The 20447-nt window shown below is 48.6% G+C and overlaps 1 protein-coding gene across 1 annotated transcript in view; it reads right to left on the bottom strand.

Moving 5' to 3' along the window:
- LOC149327083 (uncharacterized) overlaps window positions 1-20447 on the bottom strand; it is a 40299-nt gene that overhangs the window by 9404 nt on the left and 10448 nt on the right. The window contains exons 4-7 of the mRNA XM_089564780.1: window positions 19604-19755; window positions 10541-10693; window positions 9167-9353; window positions 8292-8372 (exon numbers count right to left, since the gene is read on the bottom strand). Of these exons, the coding sequence (XP_089420906.1) occupies window positions 9274-9353; window positions 10541-10693; window positions 19604-19755 (385 nt within the window). The 3' untranslated portion in view covers window positions 8292-8372; window positions 9167-9273. The remainder of the gene's footprint in view (window positions 1-8291; window positions 8373-9166; window positions 9354-10540; window positions 10694-19603; window positions 19756-20447) is intronic.

Below are 20447 nucleotides of genomic sequence, written 5' to 3'. Positions count from 1 at the left end.
TTTACAAAAGCAGAAACTTCAGCTTATATTAGCCATGCCACGCAGAGAATTAAACAAGCTGTAACCTAAAGAGAAACAATCTCATAAGAATGTAAAAACTCACTTTTACTTTTCGACTGACTTTTTGTTAAGGTCTAAGTGTTGTAAAATACGTGCTAGGAGCCTCTCCCTAGTCTGCTATTTAATGGTTTTTATTGAGTTTTCAAACTTCGTGAGCATTTCTGTCCAGAACTCCAGCATACTGAAGACAGAAGTGGCGGTGATAGCCTGGCCATACAGCACTGAAATGCTACCGGCCGATCCTACGATATCGCGGCCGATTCATATGCGGCTTGTCGGCTCCTCCTTGCAGGTAGAATGCATAAAAAATTGCTCCCGCTGGTCATGGGCAACCCTGAGTGACATACATCCATCAAACACCAGATAACTTGGACCCCCGCACACTCAGGCTTGCAAGGGAATCAGGTCGCCGTTGGCCTAGCTAGAGGTTACGCAAACCGATCGGGCCTTAACAGATTTCCCACAATAATTAACTAATTCAACCCATGTCCACAGTCTTCAACACAAGACTCCGCCACGAACGTGTCATGTGTCATTTCCTACCACCACCTGAAAAACAACTGACTGCAGAAGAAGCCAGGGAGCGGAGACAACTTCAGACAAACAGGTTCCCCAATCGCTACAAAGACAGCATTATATTCCCTGAACGATACCGCCCCGACTGCCCATGGTTCGACGGCCAGCCCAACGCCTACCCTGTGACATCGGGGTGCATCGCACATAAGCCAGCTCACCTCCAAACAACAAAGGGACAGTGGGTGGCCTCTCTGTCCAGCTCCGACCTGAAAGACCGACGCCAGCAGGTTCGTCAGACACGGGAGGCAGCGATGGCCATAGGACCCTAAACCAAGGACTCCAGCCTCCTCTAATACCTTTGAAATTTTATTTCTGTCACAATAAATATTTACTACTACTACTACGCCCGCTCGCACGGAGCTCTCCACGGGGCTGCGCATATGCTTGTTTTTGTTGTGCGCGCGCGAGAGAGAAGGCCCGCGAGTCTGAAGACTGAAAAAGTTACGCGGCTTAGGGCAACACCCTCTGGGAACCTTAAGGTCTACTGGCTGTTCCTGCTCCCCCCGCCCCCAACCCCCCTTGAGCTACGCTACGCGAAAGAAGCTTACATAAGAGTTCCCAGCAGCACGTACCGAAGCGATGAAGCGGCGCGCGTGTGCTGGAGATGAGGTCAGGAAGGTGGAGAAGTCTGAGTGGGGACGAGGGCGACGACAATGCAGTCAGTTCCAGAAAAATGTAACGCTCCCTTGATAGCCTGGCGCGCAACGAGATTCTTGCGAACACTTTTAATGGACGTTGAGCGTGAATGTGGAGCCTACGCCTTGTTCTGTGTTCGGCGTTGTGTCTGCGCCGAGATGACGTTCTAATGAGATCACGTAACAGAATGTGGATTACGCTAATGCCAGGATATGCCTAACAAATGCTGCGGGGTGCGCTCCAGGATGTGCTTAACAAAGCACCTCTATTAGGGTGACACCACGAGCGAACTTCGTTGTGCCTGTGCACTCCGCGGTAGGATTGAAAGTTCTAGTTTAGCTTGTTCGTTTTGGTTTAGACAACGTATTCCATGTAGTGTGCACCGCGCAGCTTCATTTGTAGATACTCTATCAGGCAGAGGTGTTGAGCTGCAGCAAACAGTGCGAGATTAGAAAACCATGTGACCTAAAAAATCATCAGCCGATGAGGAGTATGGTGGTGGTACTTTTACTCATGTACCCCGGTAAATGCTCCCCCTAATATAACAAATGTGCCGAAAGAGCCACACTAGACCACACCCTGTGGAGATGTCAGGAGGACCTAATTCAGCTCCCGGACCTAATTCAGCTCCTAACTTCCGAGCAGTGGGAGGCCATGCTGCTCAGCTTCGACCTGGAGATCAAACTCTGGGCTGTGGGGTCGCCGTCAGCGACGGGCTGACGGCCATCTAGCGCGACCAAGACCTCACCTTGAACCAATTTCTGCCGACGAATAAAGGTTTTCAATCCAATCCGGTTAGACGGGTCGCAGAGGGCGCTGTGTTGGCGAGCTCCCGCTTGAGCGCTGCGATGGTCTCAAAGAGCTCCTCCGTTTCGGCTGGGTTTAATGCGCCTTTGCCGCGTCGGCTTGCGGGGGGCAGTCCGTGCCGTTGGCGTCGCCTCCCCTCCCGCGGGTGAACCAAGCCTAGGTTAGACGGCGAGCAGACCTGCGGCACCGTTCCTGGCGCGGCATCAGCGGCACCAGCGGGGCCTGCCTCGCTCAAGAATGTGGCCGTGAATTTGAGCGCGTTCACTGACTCCTCGAATGTTGATAAAGCAGGCGAGATGTCCGAGAGCAGGTCCACTTCTGCACACGTCGCAGACTATGGCTGGGTGACCTGCACACACCCCGGAAGCGGTAGTGAAGGTTGGTTGGTTGGTTTATGGGGTTTAACGTCCCAAAGCGACTAAGGCTATGAGAGACGCCGTAGTGGAGGGCTCCGGAAATTGCGACCACCTGTGGTTCTTTAACGTGCACTGACATCGCACAGTACACGGGCCTCCAGAATTTCTCCTCCAAAGAAATTCTAGCCACCGCGGCCGGGATCGAACCCGCGTCTTTTGGGTCAGCAGCCGAGCACCATAACCGCTGAGCCACCGCGGCGGCTGGTAGTGAAGGCTTCGGAAATTTAGACCACCTGGGGTTCTTTAACGTGCACTGATATCGCACGGTACGCGCGCCTATAGACTTTCGCCCCTACAGAAATTGGACTGCCGCGGCCGAGGTCCAACCCGCGTCGTTGGGGTCAGTAGCCCAGCACCATAACCACTCAGCAACAGTGGCGGCTACAATTTTAAAGCACACGTTTGCATGCAGCGCATACGAGAATAGCCGGAGAGTGGTATTCCGGGCCGTAACACGTATTAAGGCGAAAGCTTTTAATGGCTCATACTGTCGTTAGCAGCAGTGTCGGCAGATGTGTCCGCGTTTCGGTTACGTGCCTTATATGGGCATATGCCAATTATTACTTAATCGATTCTCAATTGATGGCATTCGAACGATATCGGAGCGCGATTTAAGGCATTCTATGATAATGCATGATAATTAAAGACTAATTGAGTAATAATAGTTAAGCAATTAGCCTAAATAACCTTTCTAGTCAGACCAGAGAGAGAAGTACAGAAAGGGGGAAAGGCAGGACTGTTAACTAGGAAGGTTTCTGGTTGGCTACCCTGCATTGGGGAAGGGAATGAGGGGACCAGACAAAAATTCAGGGGGCACTTTGGCTGTCTAAAGTGCGTAGAGGCGAAAGCGTTTTCCGCACCACTTTGACTGCTTCTGTGGCACTGGTGGCGTCACATGTAATTGAGTACTAATTACTAAGTGACGACAAATGACTAATTAATGGTTAATTACTGATTTGTGCCTGAGTACTAATTAACTGTTAATTAATGACGCTTAAGCTTCGCCTTTAGGAGTGGAACGCGACAGCGTGTTGTAGCGTTGCCCAGGGAGTCCGCGGAACGCCACCACCCGTTCGGCGCGATGCCTTGCCCCTTGAACGCAATGCTTTTTGAGGAAAAGAAATGGCGCAGTAATTCTCTGTCATCTCGGTGGACACCTGAACCGCACCGTAGAAGAAGGGAGGAAGTGGGAGTGGAAGAAGAAAGACAAAGATGGCCCGTAATGAAGAAAATGAAAATTGTATTTGAGGAAAGGAAATTACGCAGTAACTGTCTCACATATCTCAGTGGACACCCGTCAAAATTCAGGGGGGCACTTTTTTGACCAAAAGTGTGGTCACTGATGTGTGGTTAAGATGTTAACCTTGGCCTCTAAGAGTGGAACGCGACAGCGTCTTGCAGAGAGAGAGAGAGACTCTTTAATGAAGAGCAGAGAATTTAGCCGGCGTTTGAAAATCGCTGGCATGCTACTCTGCGTAGGGAGGGGAATTTGGGAGATAAAGACAGGAGAGCAGAGTGGAAGAGGTAAAAAAAAACGAAGTTAAAATGCGGCCATGAAATGGGTACTAAGAATGCAATGGCGAGAATTGATGTAACCTATGGAGTGATGGAGTGTATAGTCCGTCAAATGGGCTGACGAAGTTCACTGCATGAAGAATGCATGAAGGTGACGTGCAACAACGTTTCCAGGAGTCCATAGAACGCCATCACCCATTCGATTCTATGCCTCGCTCGTCGGTAAATTGGCTTTTGAGGAAATGAAATGTATCTGTCTCTCATATTACGGTGGACAGCTAAACCTCGCCGGAAGGGAGGAGGATGGGAGTGAGCGAAGACATCGTATTCACTAGACACACCTTTGTTCTTCCCAAACCATCGAGCTGGCATGGCGGAGTGGATAGCATGCTCGTCTCACACTCCGAAGACCGGCGTTCGATCCCCGAGCTCGATCAATTTCTTACTCGGTTTTATTTATTTATATGCCCTGACTAGAAAAGCTAATTAGGCTAATTGAGTAATTGAGCAATTAACTAAGCTCAGTCCCACTTACTTGGAGCATCACTATACGATCCCTTCAATTGGTTGCCTGGTTACTAGCCAAAGTACAATTGGCCCCGTTTAAAATTCGCGCACTGAGACGTTACGACCGTTTCGACCAACTGAAAAGCGTGACATTTCTGTCGACAACTGCTGTTTACAACGATGAGACATTAAAGGCTTTCGCCTTAATAAGTAGAACAGACTAGGAAATTTGTCGAGTTGGGGAATCAACCACGGTCTCCGGAGTGCGAGACCAGCACGCTAAAAACTATGCCATGCCAGGTTGATAGTTAGGAATGAATAAAGGCGCGTCTAGTGAATGCGGTGTCTTCGTTCACTCCTATCTTCCACCCTTCCCGTTACGGTGAGGTTCAGGTGTCCTCCGAGATAAGCGAGAAGGATAGATTTCCTTTCCTCCAAAACCAAATTACCGACGAGCAAGGCATAGAGCCGTACGGGCGATGGCGTTCTGTGGACTCCCTGGCAGCGTTGCAAGACGCTGTCGCGTTTCACTCTTAGAGGCGAAGCCTAACATCTTAACCACACATCAGTGACACAAGCAGCAACATCGCACTTAAGGCTTTCGGCTCACCGCACTTCAGGTCAGCAAAGCGCCTCCCAGAGTTTTTTCTCTCCCGCTGTTTGGCGTGTTGTATACTTTTATCATCCAGTATCAGCGCATGTCAGCAATGAGGAAAATTACTCGAATTTTAAAACTGCTGCTACATGTGAGAGTTAGAACGGGGAACGGTCCACTCAATGAGGTGAGGGCAAAGGTGAAACATAACAATTTTGAAGAGTGAGAGCGAGGGAGGGTGAAGCATTTAGTGGTGAGGGTGAGGGGGAAAGAAAAAATCAGGGCATTTTGTCCCCTCTGTACACTACTGCTACGACTGAAGCGTGCATTCGCTTCCAAGCCGTACGTTAGCGTACGTAACAGCCCCCCCCCCCCCTTCTGAAAACACTGAAAACGTCAAACAGAACTCTACAAGTAAGTTCATAGTCCTCGGAGGTGCAGCACTAGAGTGATTTTCTCTGAAATGGCCAGTAAGGCACCCTTAAAGGGGTGGAGACACCAAATTTTGAAGCTATAAAAAGCCTGCTATGGGATTCCTATGTATGCAAGGGCAGTCACTGCCAGGTGTTGGACGCAACAAACGTTTAAAAAATATTTTAATTCGGTTCCAAAGATTACCTAAATGCTCACTCTCACGACATAGACCCATTCGCTAGCGCCATCAACCATGACGTCACAAGGGGTGTAGAAAAATAAAGTTTTAGTGACGTCATACCAAAATACAGTGACGTACGATGAGCGGGGCACAGCCGCGTGAGCACAGTCGACGCACCAGCGAGCCGCGTTTGCTGCTAACCGCCACTCGCTCGGTTTGCGGCGCGCCGTTGCGAACAGCGTCGCAACGTCCGATTGCAGCTCGTTGCCTGCGTCCGGCCTGCTAGATGTCAACGGCGGGCCGCTCGCGGCAACAACGACGGGAAGCGGCAGCCAATGCGAGCGCGGAGAGCGGCAGCGTCATGATGACATAGGGCGCACTCCTTGGAGCCGGGCGGCCTGCGCCAGTCTTCGTGCCGAACGCCGGCATCTGAAGAACGCGATAGTATTGTTTGTTCACGTTCATAGCAAACCCTGGGATATATGAATATCAAAAATGCATCGTTTGTGACGATCGTTGGCAAATACCGAGTTCCTGGTAGAAGTGATGACTGCGATGCAAGCAAATTTCATCCCATAGCCGCCGGTTTTGTGCTGCTGCTACCTGGTGCGGTTCGCCTGCCGTCTGCTAGCTCTGTTGCTGACGACGTCGTGGAAATCGAGCATATCTTTTATTATGGGACGAGTTCACAGTAAAGGGGTGCCGAGCGGAGCACGTTTCTGAGTGCTGGCCAGTCCCGAAGCTCCCTCAGCTGCGGAGTCGATATCGAAAGCAGCTAGGCCTAGCGACGACTAGGGCAGTCTGGGACCAGCGCGCAGGTCGTCGGCAGGCGTTGCCGCAGGCAGTGTCGCTGCCGAAAGATCCACTTTTAGCACAGATGCATGCTGTCGTATCTCGAATCTAGAAAGCATCCTTTCTGGTGGCATGGCTGTTTTGTATTTTCTTGTGCGGACGTGAAGTACGCCGAGTCTGCCGGCCGGTAGGTCAGCCTGGATACCGTCTGCCGACGTCATAAAAGCGAGCTAAAGAGTGTTCTTGACGTAAATAATAAACCATGGGACAAGAAATGTGAAAAAAGTGTCATTTTTGAGGATCGCTGACCAATACTGAGCTGCTAGTAGAGGTAACAACTGTGATATGAGCAAATTTCTCACAACTTCGCCTAGCAGCTGCCGCTGGCGCGACGTCGGGGTCCGGCTCGCCTGGCGCCCGCTAGCTCCGCTGCCGAAGGCGTCGAGGAGATTGACCATACTATTATTTTATTGTGAGATGATTCTGTTAACACTACAGCTATTTGTGAAAAGTAGGCCTTTTATTATAGCGCAGGCGACTTCCGAAGCGCCGGCCGCTTGCTAAACAGGCTATAGGCCTAGCGACGACCACGGCAGCCAGGCAGCAGCAGAGCTCGTCGCCCGGAGCGCCCGCGAGCGGTGCCGTTGCCGAAAGCTCCCAACATAAGCAGACATGCTTTGTCGCTGCTCGAGTATAGCTGGCAGTTCTGATAACAAGGCGATCTTGTCTTTTCTTGTGATATTTGTACACCATCCCAAGCAGCGCTCAGGTACTGCTGCACGGCAGCGAAGTGTGACACCGGTTGTGGGCGCAGCTTGGGTAGAGCGGCGCAGCGATGCTTACTGGCATTTTGCAAAGTGTTTCGCATCCTCACGCGAACCCGCGAAGGCGATATTAGCGTGCGAACAAAAAAAAAGTCGATGTCCTCACTCGTTGGAATCAGATCTGTCAGAATCCGAGCTGCTGGGACTAGACGTGCAGTTGTTTGTTTTCATATGCGCTGGTCAGCACGTGTGTGGGAAAGCAGACGATGCAGCAGTAGGTGCGTCACAACTTTTGTGGGCCCACGTGACCAAGCGAAGCAGTTGATCTTCCCCCTCTGTGACGTCACTGTACAACTCGGCGTTCCGAAACCGAAACCGAAAATCGTTCACCTAAAAATGCTATAATAAATTATTCACTGTGAATATATGAATCTTTGAGTGTGTATCATGCTTCCTGGAGCCATAAGAAACGTTTGCAACTAAGAACGCGCGAACCACAAATTTGGTGTCTCCACCCCTTTAACTCATCCCCACTGCATCTCCGAACATCGTGTTGAAGGTCACCGGGGGTCAGGACTCGGTGAAGCGTGTGCAGCTAACGCAAGACCGTCAGCCAGCATTGTATCACCCTGGTCTGCCTCTCGGAGCTTTTTTATTTTTCGTCATACTTGCGTTAACGACTGTAGCGTCATGTCGAGCAAGAAAACTAACCAGCAAAAGCACTTTGCTTTCAGTGGTACGCATTGTTCGCGTTGCTGACGCAGGAGTAGCGCGATTCGCAAGGCTCTGTGACATTTTGAGTGTTTGTCAAAGCCAGTAGATGGGCTGGCATATGTGCTTCACTGAAGTGTGTTAGAAAACACAGCGCTCTTCTGTAGAGTCCCCCATTTAGCACACGACCAAAAATCAACAGCGTAGGTCGCAATTATATTGATCAGCTATTTCTCTGACTGGACAATCTAGCACCGTGTCGCAGAAAAGTGTGAGAAGGTACGCGCCCGATATTTCTTTTGAGGCGGTAGAGATACCTTGGTCAGTTTGCTGTCTCGGAAGGGCACAGGCCCCTTCTTGGTGGTGTCCTTGATGCTCACGGCTCCAAGGCAGCGGCCCTGCACAAGCAAGGAAGTTTATAATGACGGCCTCACGCAGCCGCGGCCCGCCATTGGCAGCTTTTGGCGGCTTTTTTGAAAAAGCCAGGTCGACAGAAGTGAACGACGTCCCATGACCGCGGCTCACAGTTGCCTGATGCTGCTAACGTCACGGGAACCTTACAGTGGTGGGCGCTGTGTTTAGCTAGTTCGTTTTGGTTCAGACAGCATTTTCTATGTGTTGTGCATGGCGCAACATCATTTGTACATATTTTATGAGCCAGCGGTGTTAAGCTGCAAAACACTGGGCGAGATTAGAAAATGATGTCACCTAAAAAACCAACAGACTGAGAGGTACGGTCTTGAGAGCTGTGAAGGTATAAGGACTGCTCTCCATTAGGAACGGAGTTCCAGCAATCTACGGACATAAAACTTAAGGGTGTGCAAATAAACGAAATCCTTACAAGACTCCACAGCATAAATCGTTCACAAAGACCCAGGAGACCGCCTGGCGTTGCTTGCAAACCCATTGCAAACCCATTCCCAACCCAACCCGCTGGTACTTTCCCTCATGTACCCCGGAGAATACTCTCTCAAATATAACAAACGCGGCGAGAGAGCCACACTGGACCACATCCTGGTGAACTGTCCGGAGGACCCACCTCCCTCGGACCTAATACAGCTCCTAATATCCGAACCGTGGGAGGCCGTGCTGCTAAGCTCCGACCGGAGATACAACACCGGGCAGTGGAGCGAGTCAACGAGGTAGCCGTAAGCCACGGCCTGAGGGCCATATAGCGCCACCAGGAACTCACCTTGAACCACTTTCTGCCGGTGAATCAATGTTTTCCAATGCAATCCGGTTAGACGGGTCGCAGAGGGCGCTGTGTTGGCGAGCTCCGGCTCCAGCTCTGCGATGGTCTCAAAGAGCTCCTCCATTTCGGCTGGGTTTAATGCGCCTTTGCCTGCGCCGGTTTCCGGTGGGCGGTACGGCCGGGTGACCTGCACACACACCGGAAGCGGTAACCCGATGATTCATTGTACCACCCACCTCCTCCAAATTAATATGAATTTAAATCAAGGTGAAAGGTAGGTGACATTAAGTTGAAGCTGGACTATCAGCTGCTTGTAGCGTATCGAATAGTAGATGCATATTAAAACTGCAACGAAAACACCGGGCTTTCTGAGGTAGCGAATTCTTTCTGACAGCCTTTCTGACTTAGTGAAGCCCTCGCCTTTTCAGGGTCTCGCTTGGCGCGATGAGTGTGAGGGAGGATAAAGGTGGTGATAAATAGGGTGAAGGAGGGCTAGATATTGAGCTGAGGGTGAATCTGCACGGTAGCTGTTATTGGCAATGCACCGCCAAGGCTATAAAGTGAAACGCACCCCCTCGGAGATCCCAACATTGCGGAATACATTCCATGGTTACACTTATTATTTTTCCCTTAAAACACATTGCAGTCGTAATACTTCCTGCTTGTGTCGTTTTTCTAACAAGGCTAGAAATTTATCGCTTCAGCCTGAAGGGAAAGATACCTTTAGTAGAACATTTTTGCGGGCTAGTTGGTTAATTTCATTAAAGGGCAGGTCTGCGTGAACAAGGCAAAGAGAGTAGACATAGGAACGAAAAAGACTGCGCTCGTGGTGTCGTTTTCGTTCCTATGTCTACTGTCCTTGTCTTATTCACGCAGTTTATGCCTTCCAACGAAATTTAGCTTCTTTGGCTTCCTTTTGAATTTTCAACGCTTACATTCGTCGTGGGTGTGAGACAGAATGGCCCGGCTGAAGACGTCTGTTCTCCCCACTTAGTGAACCATGTCTTAAGGCTTCGTCGAAAAAAGCAGACAGGCCCCTGCTTTCGGCAAGCCGTGGAGAGCGATCGTTGAGCTTGAGTGATGCTTACTGCGTCGGCTTTAGTAGTTGAGCATTTAGTGTTTGGGGCTCTTGCCCGAAAACTGAAGCGCACGCCTGCTGGCTAAAAGAGACTGCTGCCGAGGTGGGGTTCACAGCTATGACGGACATGCGGGCGGGGAAACGGCCTTTTTATTTGCATCTGCGATCTTCAGTTTAGATCCATGAGGATCTCAGGAGCCTAACGTATGCACGGTTTGAAAGTTGCGAGGTTCTACGTGGCACGGCTTCTAAGCATGCTTCCCGAGTACTGAGCCAGCCCGCTGTGCAGAACCCACCTTGTGCAACCAGAAACAGTTTTTTCTTTTGGCGCTCGCTGCTGGTTGCGGTGGTAACCATGGTCATCTCGTCGGAGGTTTCAAAGGCAGGGCCGGTGTACGTAGCCCCGCCAAACCGTGGCCGAATACGCACGTATACGTTTAGCGCGGTGCCTGTAAATGGATTAAGTGTTTCTGATACACAGCATGACACAAAAGCATCGCGAAACAAGGCAGCAACGTACATAAGCGGAATGCCAGAGAGCGATTAGAGTCGGCCAATTCAGCTTGCAAATACTTTTTCAGAAGCAAGTTATAAATTTTATAGTATACGGGAGTTTCCTGAAAAAAGAAAAAAGTTACATTTGCGGACGTTGTCGCTACATATTTGAAACAGCGTGATAAGTTTCAACAACCGAAAGGGGAATTTAGGCTTGGCTTGTCGAGCAAATGTGAAAATGGTGGTATGGGTAGTTGGGGGGGACGACGGAGTGGAGGGCTGCCAATTAGTTTAACTCGGGGTTCTTCAACTTGCACTGACATCGTACAGAACTCATTAGTTTTTGCATTTCAACTCTATGGAAATGGGGCCGCCGTGGCCGAGACTCTATCGCGTGGACTTGCGCCCAGCAGCTCAACGGCAAATCCTTCGCGACAGGTGCCAATAGAAAGATAACCGCATCTCTGCTGAATGAAAGCTATTGTTAAAAAGTTATGCAAAACCGTGCATTGGAGTCAAAATATAAAATCCATGTCAGACGTGCGGAACAGTATGCTTGAAATAATTATGTTTGTAACGTAGCGCGCCTGCAAATCTGGAAGATTGCATCGTGTCCTAGAAAGGGTGGGTACCTTTTCCGCGATGCAGCTAAATCTAGAATCAGATTTACAGCTCAGATGCATATGACGAGCACTGTAATTTGAAGAGCATATGACAAGCACTGTATATTGCATTTTCATGGCAGTAGGGGAATTCTACCTTGGTTTCTTACATCACTTCACTCCGAAGCTCACGCTTTACTAGCAAAGAACAAGCAGCCTGGGCCACATTCCAAGCTCACCCTACGAAGAAGCCCCCAAACAAAAAAAAGCTTCCTAGAAAAGTTAAACTCATAAAAATTCGGGGCTAAGAAAGTGTGCTTAATAATGTGACCTGAAGCTACGACCGATGAGGTTCCTCATTCTTGCTGCTGCACCGGTCGTAAACGCATTACAGCTGCAGTTGTGGCGAGCGTCCTATCTCACGTCCGACTAGACACCGTTCTCAAGAAGCAAGATAATGAGCTTCCACCCCCCACCCCCCTCAATAGAAGGGTCTAGAATCAGCAGCAGGAGGCGAGTTCTTTTCGTCGGACAATCATCCTTTAAAAGCCTGGGTGTGCTACTACTCCACGCTGGCGTCCGTCTGTCAGGAACATAGCTGAGACCTAGTGGTCTGCTTGCGTGTTGTGGCATGCACGCTTACCTCATTTCTTCTGCCAGCCTGCGGCAAGCGTGTGAACGCCACAAGGCGACGCGCTCGAGCCACCAGGCAGCGGAGAAGTGCACACCTGTATGTCCTCCCCTTTCTGGCTGCAACCACGACGCTACGGCGGCACCCTGGCGCTCGCGTAAGGAATAGGAAAGCTAACACTCCATGCTTGAGAGGAGAGCAAGCGACTGACACCCCTAGCCGTAATCGGCGAGGTATTTTCAATGCATTTTCAATGCGCTTATTGCGTTTGAAGAGACCACTGCCTGCCGCATGTGGGTCGTGGGACGACTGACGACTACAGTAGAATTCCTGGCTCTGTTCTTGCTCAGAGGCGCCTTCCCGCTAACTGCGCACAGTGTGACCACCATAGCGTGCATGGAAGCGTATCGTACGGGGGACGCACTAGGTTCAACACCCGGTGTCCCGCGAGGAGCAATGCGGCTTTCACTGGTAGAAACGATGCTCACTGGGAAAACGGTGGAAACGAAAACTACTCTGCTAAATTACAGGCACATAAAAAAAGACCGCAGGCGCTTTCATACCACAATTACTGCAGTCGATTTTTGGGGCTGAAAGAAAGGTGAAAATATTTGTCGTGCTATGCAAGCGAAATTTCTGCATGTTTCGGCTGTCTACGAATCATAAAACATTAGGTTTGATTTCACAGGCGCCACGGCAACTGGCTGTGCGATTTCGACATAGTAGCGAGGTGCCATTTCTGTTTGATGTCGGGATCAACAGGCCTCACGGGACATCCTTTTCGCGCAAGCGTTGAATTCGGCAGAAGTGCTTTCCTTCAGATTTCATGATGAGTGCTTATCTATGTTCCCAAGGAAAAAGACGTTGGGGATCAATGTCGCAACCCGTGTTGGGAGAATGCGAAACAATCGACTCCTCTACGGCACTCGTCCACTATCTTTCCTCCTCTCTTTAATACACTTTGCCCCTCTTTGCTTCTCTTTGGTACCCTTCGCGTCTTTTTAGTTCTCTTTGATACTCCTCACACCTCTTTGCCTCTCTTTGCTTCCCTTTGATACTCTTTGACCCTCTATGATAGTCGTTACCCCTGTTAACCTCTTGATTACTTTAAGACTTTGCCACGTTTCACAGTTCGTTCTTGCGTTGCTTGTGTTTACTTAAGTATTTTGCATTAATCACTTTGATTATCTTTCGCGATTTTAACATTGTCACTCACATTCATTTGCATATTAATTAACCAATTACGATTATGATAAACAAATCGTCCTCATTGATTACGGTATCGATTGAAATCACATTTCTTCATTTCCCTTAATTAATGACCTTAATCCAATACGTACATAAATACGTTCACTCTGGTTACATCCCTTATCTCAATCAGACACTTTGGTTTTCAAATTTGGCGCCAACTCTGCTTTTCCGTCCATCTACTACATCCCAGTCGAGCCTAGTCTACCGTCCAATAGTTTTTGCTCATAATTAATTACTGTCTCTCAATCAAACTTTTTTGTTCTACTAATTATCATCCATCAAAATTATTTCAATCGATTTGAAATTTTATTTTCAATCATTTGCCTATTCTGCAACTATTTTGCCGTCCACGGTTGTTTTCCGTCCCCTGACTATTCGACATGTGTGCTATTTCAAAGGTTTTTCCACATTTTTATCTCTAATTGACTTACTAATCATGCAGCTAAAACTTTTTGCGCATCATCCTCACATCGTGTTCTACTGATCACTGCCATTCGTTTGATCCTACCTCTTCAGAGAACGACACAACTACTGCGGACACGTTTTATTGACACAACCTTGCCCACACAGCTTATTAATGATTTCGCATTAACGCCAGCACTGAAATTTTGCGTGCTCCTCTTAAAGCACGTTGTGATCAAATGTTTTAAGCCCAAACAGCTTTAACTGCGCTGAAACAATTGTTTTTTTACATGCCAACTAAACACTCGGCAACACGCCGTGGCGGAGTGCTCGAGATGGATTTCGACCTCCAGGAAACTCAATAATCGGGCGTTTATCTCTACCAAAATGCTACCGCACCGACAAGGAATCGAACCGATGATGCGAACACTACCTGAAAACCGTAGCCACGAGCCCCCTTTGGCATGTTTTCGGAAAGTTGACAGCAAAACAGCACAGGATTTGATCAGAAAGAATGTATGGGCGACCGTGGTAAAACGCACTACCGCACGACGCAGAATTGAACATAGGAAGAAAAATGTATGACATCTTTAAGCCGTAACGCTCAGCAAGGACTGCGTGATATGAGTGAAATGTTCACGTGTTCCAAGAATGAGCTTTCTGTGCTTTTCATGCTTACGCGTTCACCAGATTTATTAGCCTCCGCTCCTGGTCGCAGTAAATGACATTAATATTCCCGAGCGAGTCTTCGTCCATGACATGACTGCTTTGTCATTCGTTAAGAAAGAAAATGTGGCGCAAGAAATTTTGCATCCTTTTACTTCAACAGCTGCCCTTTCAGCGGCAGAAGAAAATAATACCACTCACTCGCCGTCGCATATGTCGTTTCGGCCACAGAGCTCACGCTCTTTGCTTGTTGTCCTCACCGTGGTCTCCTGGACGATAGCAAGGAGGCTTGTGTAGCCCAGCGCGACCGCTGCTCGCCCTTACCCTGAGGAAAGACAACACTTCAGTTTCGGCAGCAAAATTTCACACCTGGCTTCAGCAAAAGCACCACACCAGCCTCATATACAAGCGACCAGAGACAACAGCTCCCCAAAACACAATATATTTACACAAGAAATATATGCATATGCATGGTCACTGCCGCGACTACGGGGACACCAGGAGGCTTGAATGGAATAGCGCCAGCGAAGGCGGGGGAAGCATTGCGCTGAAGAAAGTATTCGAAACTTCTCTAAACTTGTCAGCCTTCCTGGGGGTGCTGAGTGAAACCGAAAGCTACCGAGAGCGCCCCGTCTCCCGCTCCTATTACAGGCACTGCCTTGGACATCTGGGCAGCATCCCCGTCAGAAAAGAGCTGAATGCTGTAGCTTTCGTTAATGGCACCGCTTCGCGCGGAGAATACTATTTTGAAGTCAATGCTGCGATCTTCCTCTTCAAGGACGTTGTTTCATTTTTATAGAGTTAGTATAGTTATCTCTGCTGCGGCTGATTTCTGAATAGAACATTTTCACACAAAACGTATACAGCCGGGGTTTAGAAAAAGGTTTTTGAAAAAAGCTTGACAGCGCTCCGTTCGCAAGAGCAATATGAAAAAGGCTTCAAAGGCACCAAAATGCTTCATCTCCCGAAAGGCGGAGGCAAAAAAGGTGTCTCTTGCCTAAACGCAGCTAAAACCAATGCCAATTACTGTGGATTAAAGTAGTCCTCTTGGAAATAATAGTGTCCCTTCTCATAAGAGGGTGCTACCTCTTTGGAAGACTTCATGTCGGCAGCTTACATTGCGAAAGGACCAATTAACTTTCGCGATGAAAGCTAGGATAGACAAGTCTGCCCTCCTGGCAAGAGGATAGCACAGTTGAACTGAGTAATCCTGAAAATGTACGTCAATAGATCTCGTGCAAATACATAGCATATGCAGCCCCAACTGCGCTTATTAGCCTTCATATCGAGGAAGAATCGGCACACCATCTTCCCTGAAAAAGCAATTCCGTGCGAAGACTATCTAATGCGAACGGAATAAGACCTGAGATGCCGCCAATTTATTTGGTTGCCACGATTCACAGCGAGCAAACGAAAGCGATTTCATTGTGAAGGGAGGGGCTGGCGCTTCGACGAGCCCATTGTACTTCCAAGTAACTAGATATCTTCCTAGATACTTGATACCTCAACCGTGACCCTGGCTGCGTATGATCCAGGGGTGTGCAAAGCACGAAGCATTCAGCAGCCATAATGGCCGGGGCTGCCAGAACAACTCACCAAGAACACCTGATGAGCACGAGGACGCGGAACAAAGCCGGACGTGGTCGTTATTGTGGCCAGCATGGAAGACGGTTGTTGCTGTTGTTAGCCTAGTCGGGACCTCTCGAATGGACACAGCAGGCGCGCGCCGGAGATCTTTTTTGCGCCTGCTGTCATGTGCCCTTGGGAGAAATGCGACGGGGATAGTGTCTGTCGTGAACAGAACCTTAAATTCAGTAATAAAATGACGCAAGATAACGCACATTTTGCTTTTATGTGGGTCGAGGCTGGCATGAAAAACTTCAGAGATTGTACATTCAATTCAGTGCCAAAATATAGATTTTTGCTCCGTAGAATACGACGATGGGCATGCAGTGCCGCAGGACGGAGCAGCGACCTTCGGAAATAGGAAATAAAGAACCTCGGGCGGTCATTCCCTGGACGATGTCTCAGGCTTCAACGAAGCATTCAAATTCTAGTACAGAAATTATGGATTGGGCACAGCCTCGATCATCGGGCTGAGTTAAAAACAAAAAAACAAAGAAATCAACAAGACTTTCTCAACCCCTCTCCCTCTATTTTACTACCGGCTTCTTTACATCCGAAAATGCAGCCACCCTCGATGGTCAGGGCCAAAAATCTTGGCTGTTTCGGCGATTTCCGCCCACTGGAGAGGTTTCTTTGGCTGCAAGCTCCTCGAAAACGCATGTATTTGGCGCGATGTAGCCAAAGAGGGCAGATTCACGATGGCGAGAGCCGTACAGAAGAATAGAAGCAGGGAAACGAAACAGGTCGCGCAGAATGCTCTAGAGGAGAAAGGAAATTCCCGAAGACTGCGACGATTGGATAATGATCATGCCGCCGATACGCAGGCTGGATGCGATACGTACAGGTTGAATGAGAAGGCAATAAATACAATGACTGCGTCAGACAACGGCTGTGGAAGACTACAAATGGCAACCGCTAAATATTTAATCCTGGAGCGGAATAATATCATTCTGGGAGCCGCAGCGCAGAGGCAGCGTGGATGGCGGCCAGTCTGCAAGCAGCAGGACTCTATGGCGGGATACACGAGGTCGGCCCATCCGTCATTGCGTAGAAATATACATTCAGAAAGGTTATAAGAGGTCTGGAACCAAAAGATTGGTCGGGTTTGGTTTATGGGGTTTATAATCTCTAAGCGACTCATGCTATTAGAGACGACGTAGTGAAGGGCTCCCGAAATTTCGCACCACCTGGAGTTCTTTAACGTGCACTGGTATCGTAAAGTACACGGACCTCTAGAATTTCACCTCCATAGAAATAGGGCCGCCGTTACAGGAATCGAACCTGCGTTTTTTGTGTCGGCAGCCGAGCACCATGAGCACTGAGCCACCGCGACGGACGCGACCCAGAAGAGACAGATGAAGAATGTGCAAGTGCACTAGAGCAACGGGGAACGTCATGATCTTAGCTAGAAAGTTTGGAAGGACTACAACCTCTACAGTTACCTTCCATGGAAGGAAGCTTCCTTTCTACGCGTAATAGCACTGCTTCGAAACACCACGCTACCTTAAAAGCAATCCCAGCATGCTACAGCTGCGGGCAGGTTGAGCCTACGTGCTTCTGTAGCGAGACCAAGAACCCTGGGCATAGGGCGAGCAGAACACGATGGAAAGGCGAGCAGGGTAGTCTGTTTGCAATCTCCTGCTCAAAGTAATTGAGGCAACTAAATGATGTCATCAAGTAATTAATGAACGCAGTAAAAATGGGAAAAAGAAATGTGTCTTGTAAGGTGGAAAATATGAAACTCAAGACGCAGGGGAAACGGAAGTTGGTGGGAAAATGCAGCCGAGAAAAAGGCTTCCAAAAACAAAGCAAGAAAGTGTAAAATAGAATTTAAATCAAGCCACATAACAAATGGCACACAAACGCAACCACCAGTGCAAGAACTGCAAGAAATGCGGGACCAGTTACAATATTGGCTGTGACAGTTGCAACAAACAATGCTACAGCTGCAGAACATCAAGCGGATGAAAGAGGAGGTAAATATATTCTGAATCAATGCGAAAGGAAATCACCGGATCATACTAGGCTGGAAAATTGCGAAACGGACGGGAAGAAAGACTGAAGAGTAAAAAGGCGAGTTGATATCGAGCGTACAGAAAAAGAGATATACGACGGACAGGGACAAAAGACACCGAAAGGCGAAGAAAATAACAAAATGCGTTACGATTGCAGAGGCTTCACATTGAGACAAGCAATATTAAAGCATTATATTGACGCGGCCACGAAGAAGCCGGATGTTAGAGCGCTGCAAGAGACGAACACGACAGCCGAGAGGAAGGGATAAAGAAGACCTTATAAGTAAAACGGGGCATGCATAATTTTTTGCAGAAAATGCCTAGCGTTGAGGGATGGTCTCGAAAAAGGCGGCATGGATTTCTTAGTTCTGGAATTGGTAACGCCTTTTAAAACCAGCAGCTGCATCTTTATGCTGTAGAAGACCGAACAACGAGGATGGCAAATTAGCATCTTCAGTGAAGCACTAAGCAAGGCGGGGAAGGCTTCACTAATCGTAGTAGGAGATTGATGCTCTGCCAGCACGATGTGGGGTTAAATCAAAGAAACCGGAAAAGAAATGCTTTTAGCGAACGTACTTACTGGTGTATTAAAAAGGAGTCCTTACTTATTGCCGGTATCTACGCCCCGCCGAGGATACGAGCATCGCGCTGGGCTAAACGAGTAGCCCAAATCACCACACCGACCAATAAGACACCAATCATAGCGCCATCGGTCCGCGTACGTTTAACAATAAGAAACTAAAACACACAAGCAATTAGGGAAACAGTTCAAGTGGTATCCAATTTATTAGCAAAAAGAGTTTAATTTTGCTCTTTGAATTCCAAATCCCCACTTTTCTCCGGTATTTTATACGAACAGCGAGTGTGGAGGTGCTACTAAAAGCCTTTATGCTTCCCACCGTTATTCGTATGCACACATTGAGCCAATGTCGATAGAGTGTCAGTGTAAATCACTGTATGACATCAGAAGGTCCTGAATGAGCTCGGTGATCGATTGTCTCAATGGGCACTTAAATTACCCTTGTGGCGGGTATCAGAGCGATGCAAAGCACAGCGCATTAATTTTATTCAAGGAAGTAATTACTTATTAGCTACTACGCGACCGCAACGAGGGGATGCGGATGGATCCCTTGAGTGAAATTTACTCCGTCATGGGGAATTACTGTGCGTGCCAAATCTACAGCCCAGGGCAAGCGGTGGGCCTAGTTTGGGCACCGCACTAGAACAGATATTTCTTCGCCTGATAAAAGATGGCGAAAGTAGCGTAGCTCTTCTTTTGAGACCATTGGTGCTTGCTAACGTTAGGGACCGGGGTAGAGTAATCAGCTGGAATACTCTTTGAAGTAGAAACTTGGAGCGATATAGCTTACAAGGGACTTTCGTTTGGGCAAACTGTTTTACCATCGCTATTGATGTAGTATCGCCTCGGCCGAAAGCTTTTGCGCACGCCTGCAGGCCAAAAGCGACTGCTGAAAATGCGGGGTTCTCAGCAATGAGGGACATGCTGGTGGGGAATTGACCCTTTCTATTTTCATCTGCGATCTTCCATTTAGACCCCTGAAGCTCTCCGCAGCCTAACTTATGCATAGTGTGGAATTTGCGAGCCTCTACGTGACACGGCTTGTAAGCACGTTTCCCGAGCACTGAGGCAGCCCGCAGTGCCGAACCCACCTTGTAGAACCAGAAACGCTTTTGCTTTTGGTGCGCAGTGGTGCTTGTAGAAGTAACCACAGTCGTCTCGTCCGGCGCGGCAGAGGCAGGGCCGGGGTATGTAGCCCCGCCAAACCGTGGCCGAATACGCACGTAAACCTTGAGCGCAGTGCCTGTAATTGAATTAAGTGTTTCTGATTCACAGCATGGCAGGAAAGCATGGCGAAACGAGGCAGCAACGCACGTATACGAGATGCGACAGACACTTCAAGAGACAGACGACAACTATAAAAGTTGCCCAACTCATCGTGAAGATACTTTCTCAGAAGCAAGTTATAACTTTTCTAGTATACGCGAGTTTCCGCAAAAAGAAACAGTGATATTTGCGGACGTTGTCGCTACAAATTTAAAAGTCATGGTAAGTTGGAAAAAAAAGGCGAATTTAGACATCTCGAACAAATGTCGAAGTGATAATATGGGGTATGTGGGATAACGGAGTGGAGCGCGTCTGATGAGTTTAACCTGGCGTTCTTTAACGTGCTGTCACATCGCACAGAACTCATTCGTTTTTGCATTTCAACTTGATTGAAATGCGTCCGCCATGGCCGAAACTCTATCCGTTGACCTTGACCCAGCAGCTGAATGGAAAATCCACCGCACCGGGTGCCAATGGAAGGTATCCATACCTCAGCTGAATGGAAGCTCTTATAAAGTGTACAAAACCATGCATAGGAGACAAAATATAAAAACGAAGTGAGACGTGCGGAGTAGTTTGCTTCAGATAGTTATGTTTGAAACGTACTGCAGCCCAGATCTGGTAAATTATATCGTATTCATGTAATGGTGGGTATATTTTTCCTGATGC

Source organism: Amblyomma mixtum, chromosome 10, assembly GCF_055824585.1.
Source record: "Amblyomma mixtum isolate Tamu chromosome 10, ASM5582458v1, whole genome shotgun sequence".
Classification (NCBI taxonomy): domain Eukaryota; kingdom Metazoa; phylum Arthropoda; class Arachnida; order Ixodida; family Ixodidae; genus Amblyomma; species Amblyomma mixtum.
The sequence above is the reverse complement of the archived record's forward strand: the minus strand, read 5'-3'. Positions and strand labels throughout refer to the sequence as shown.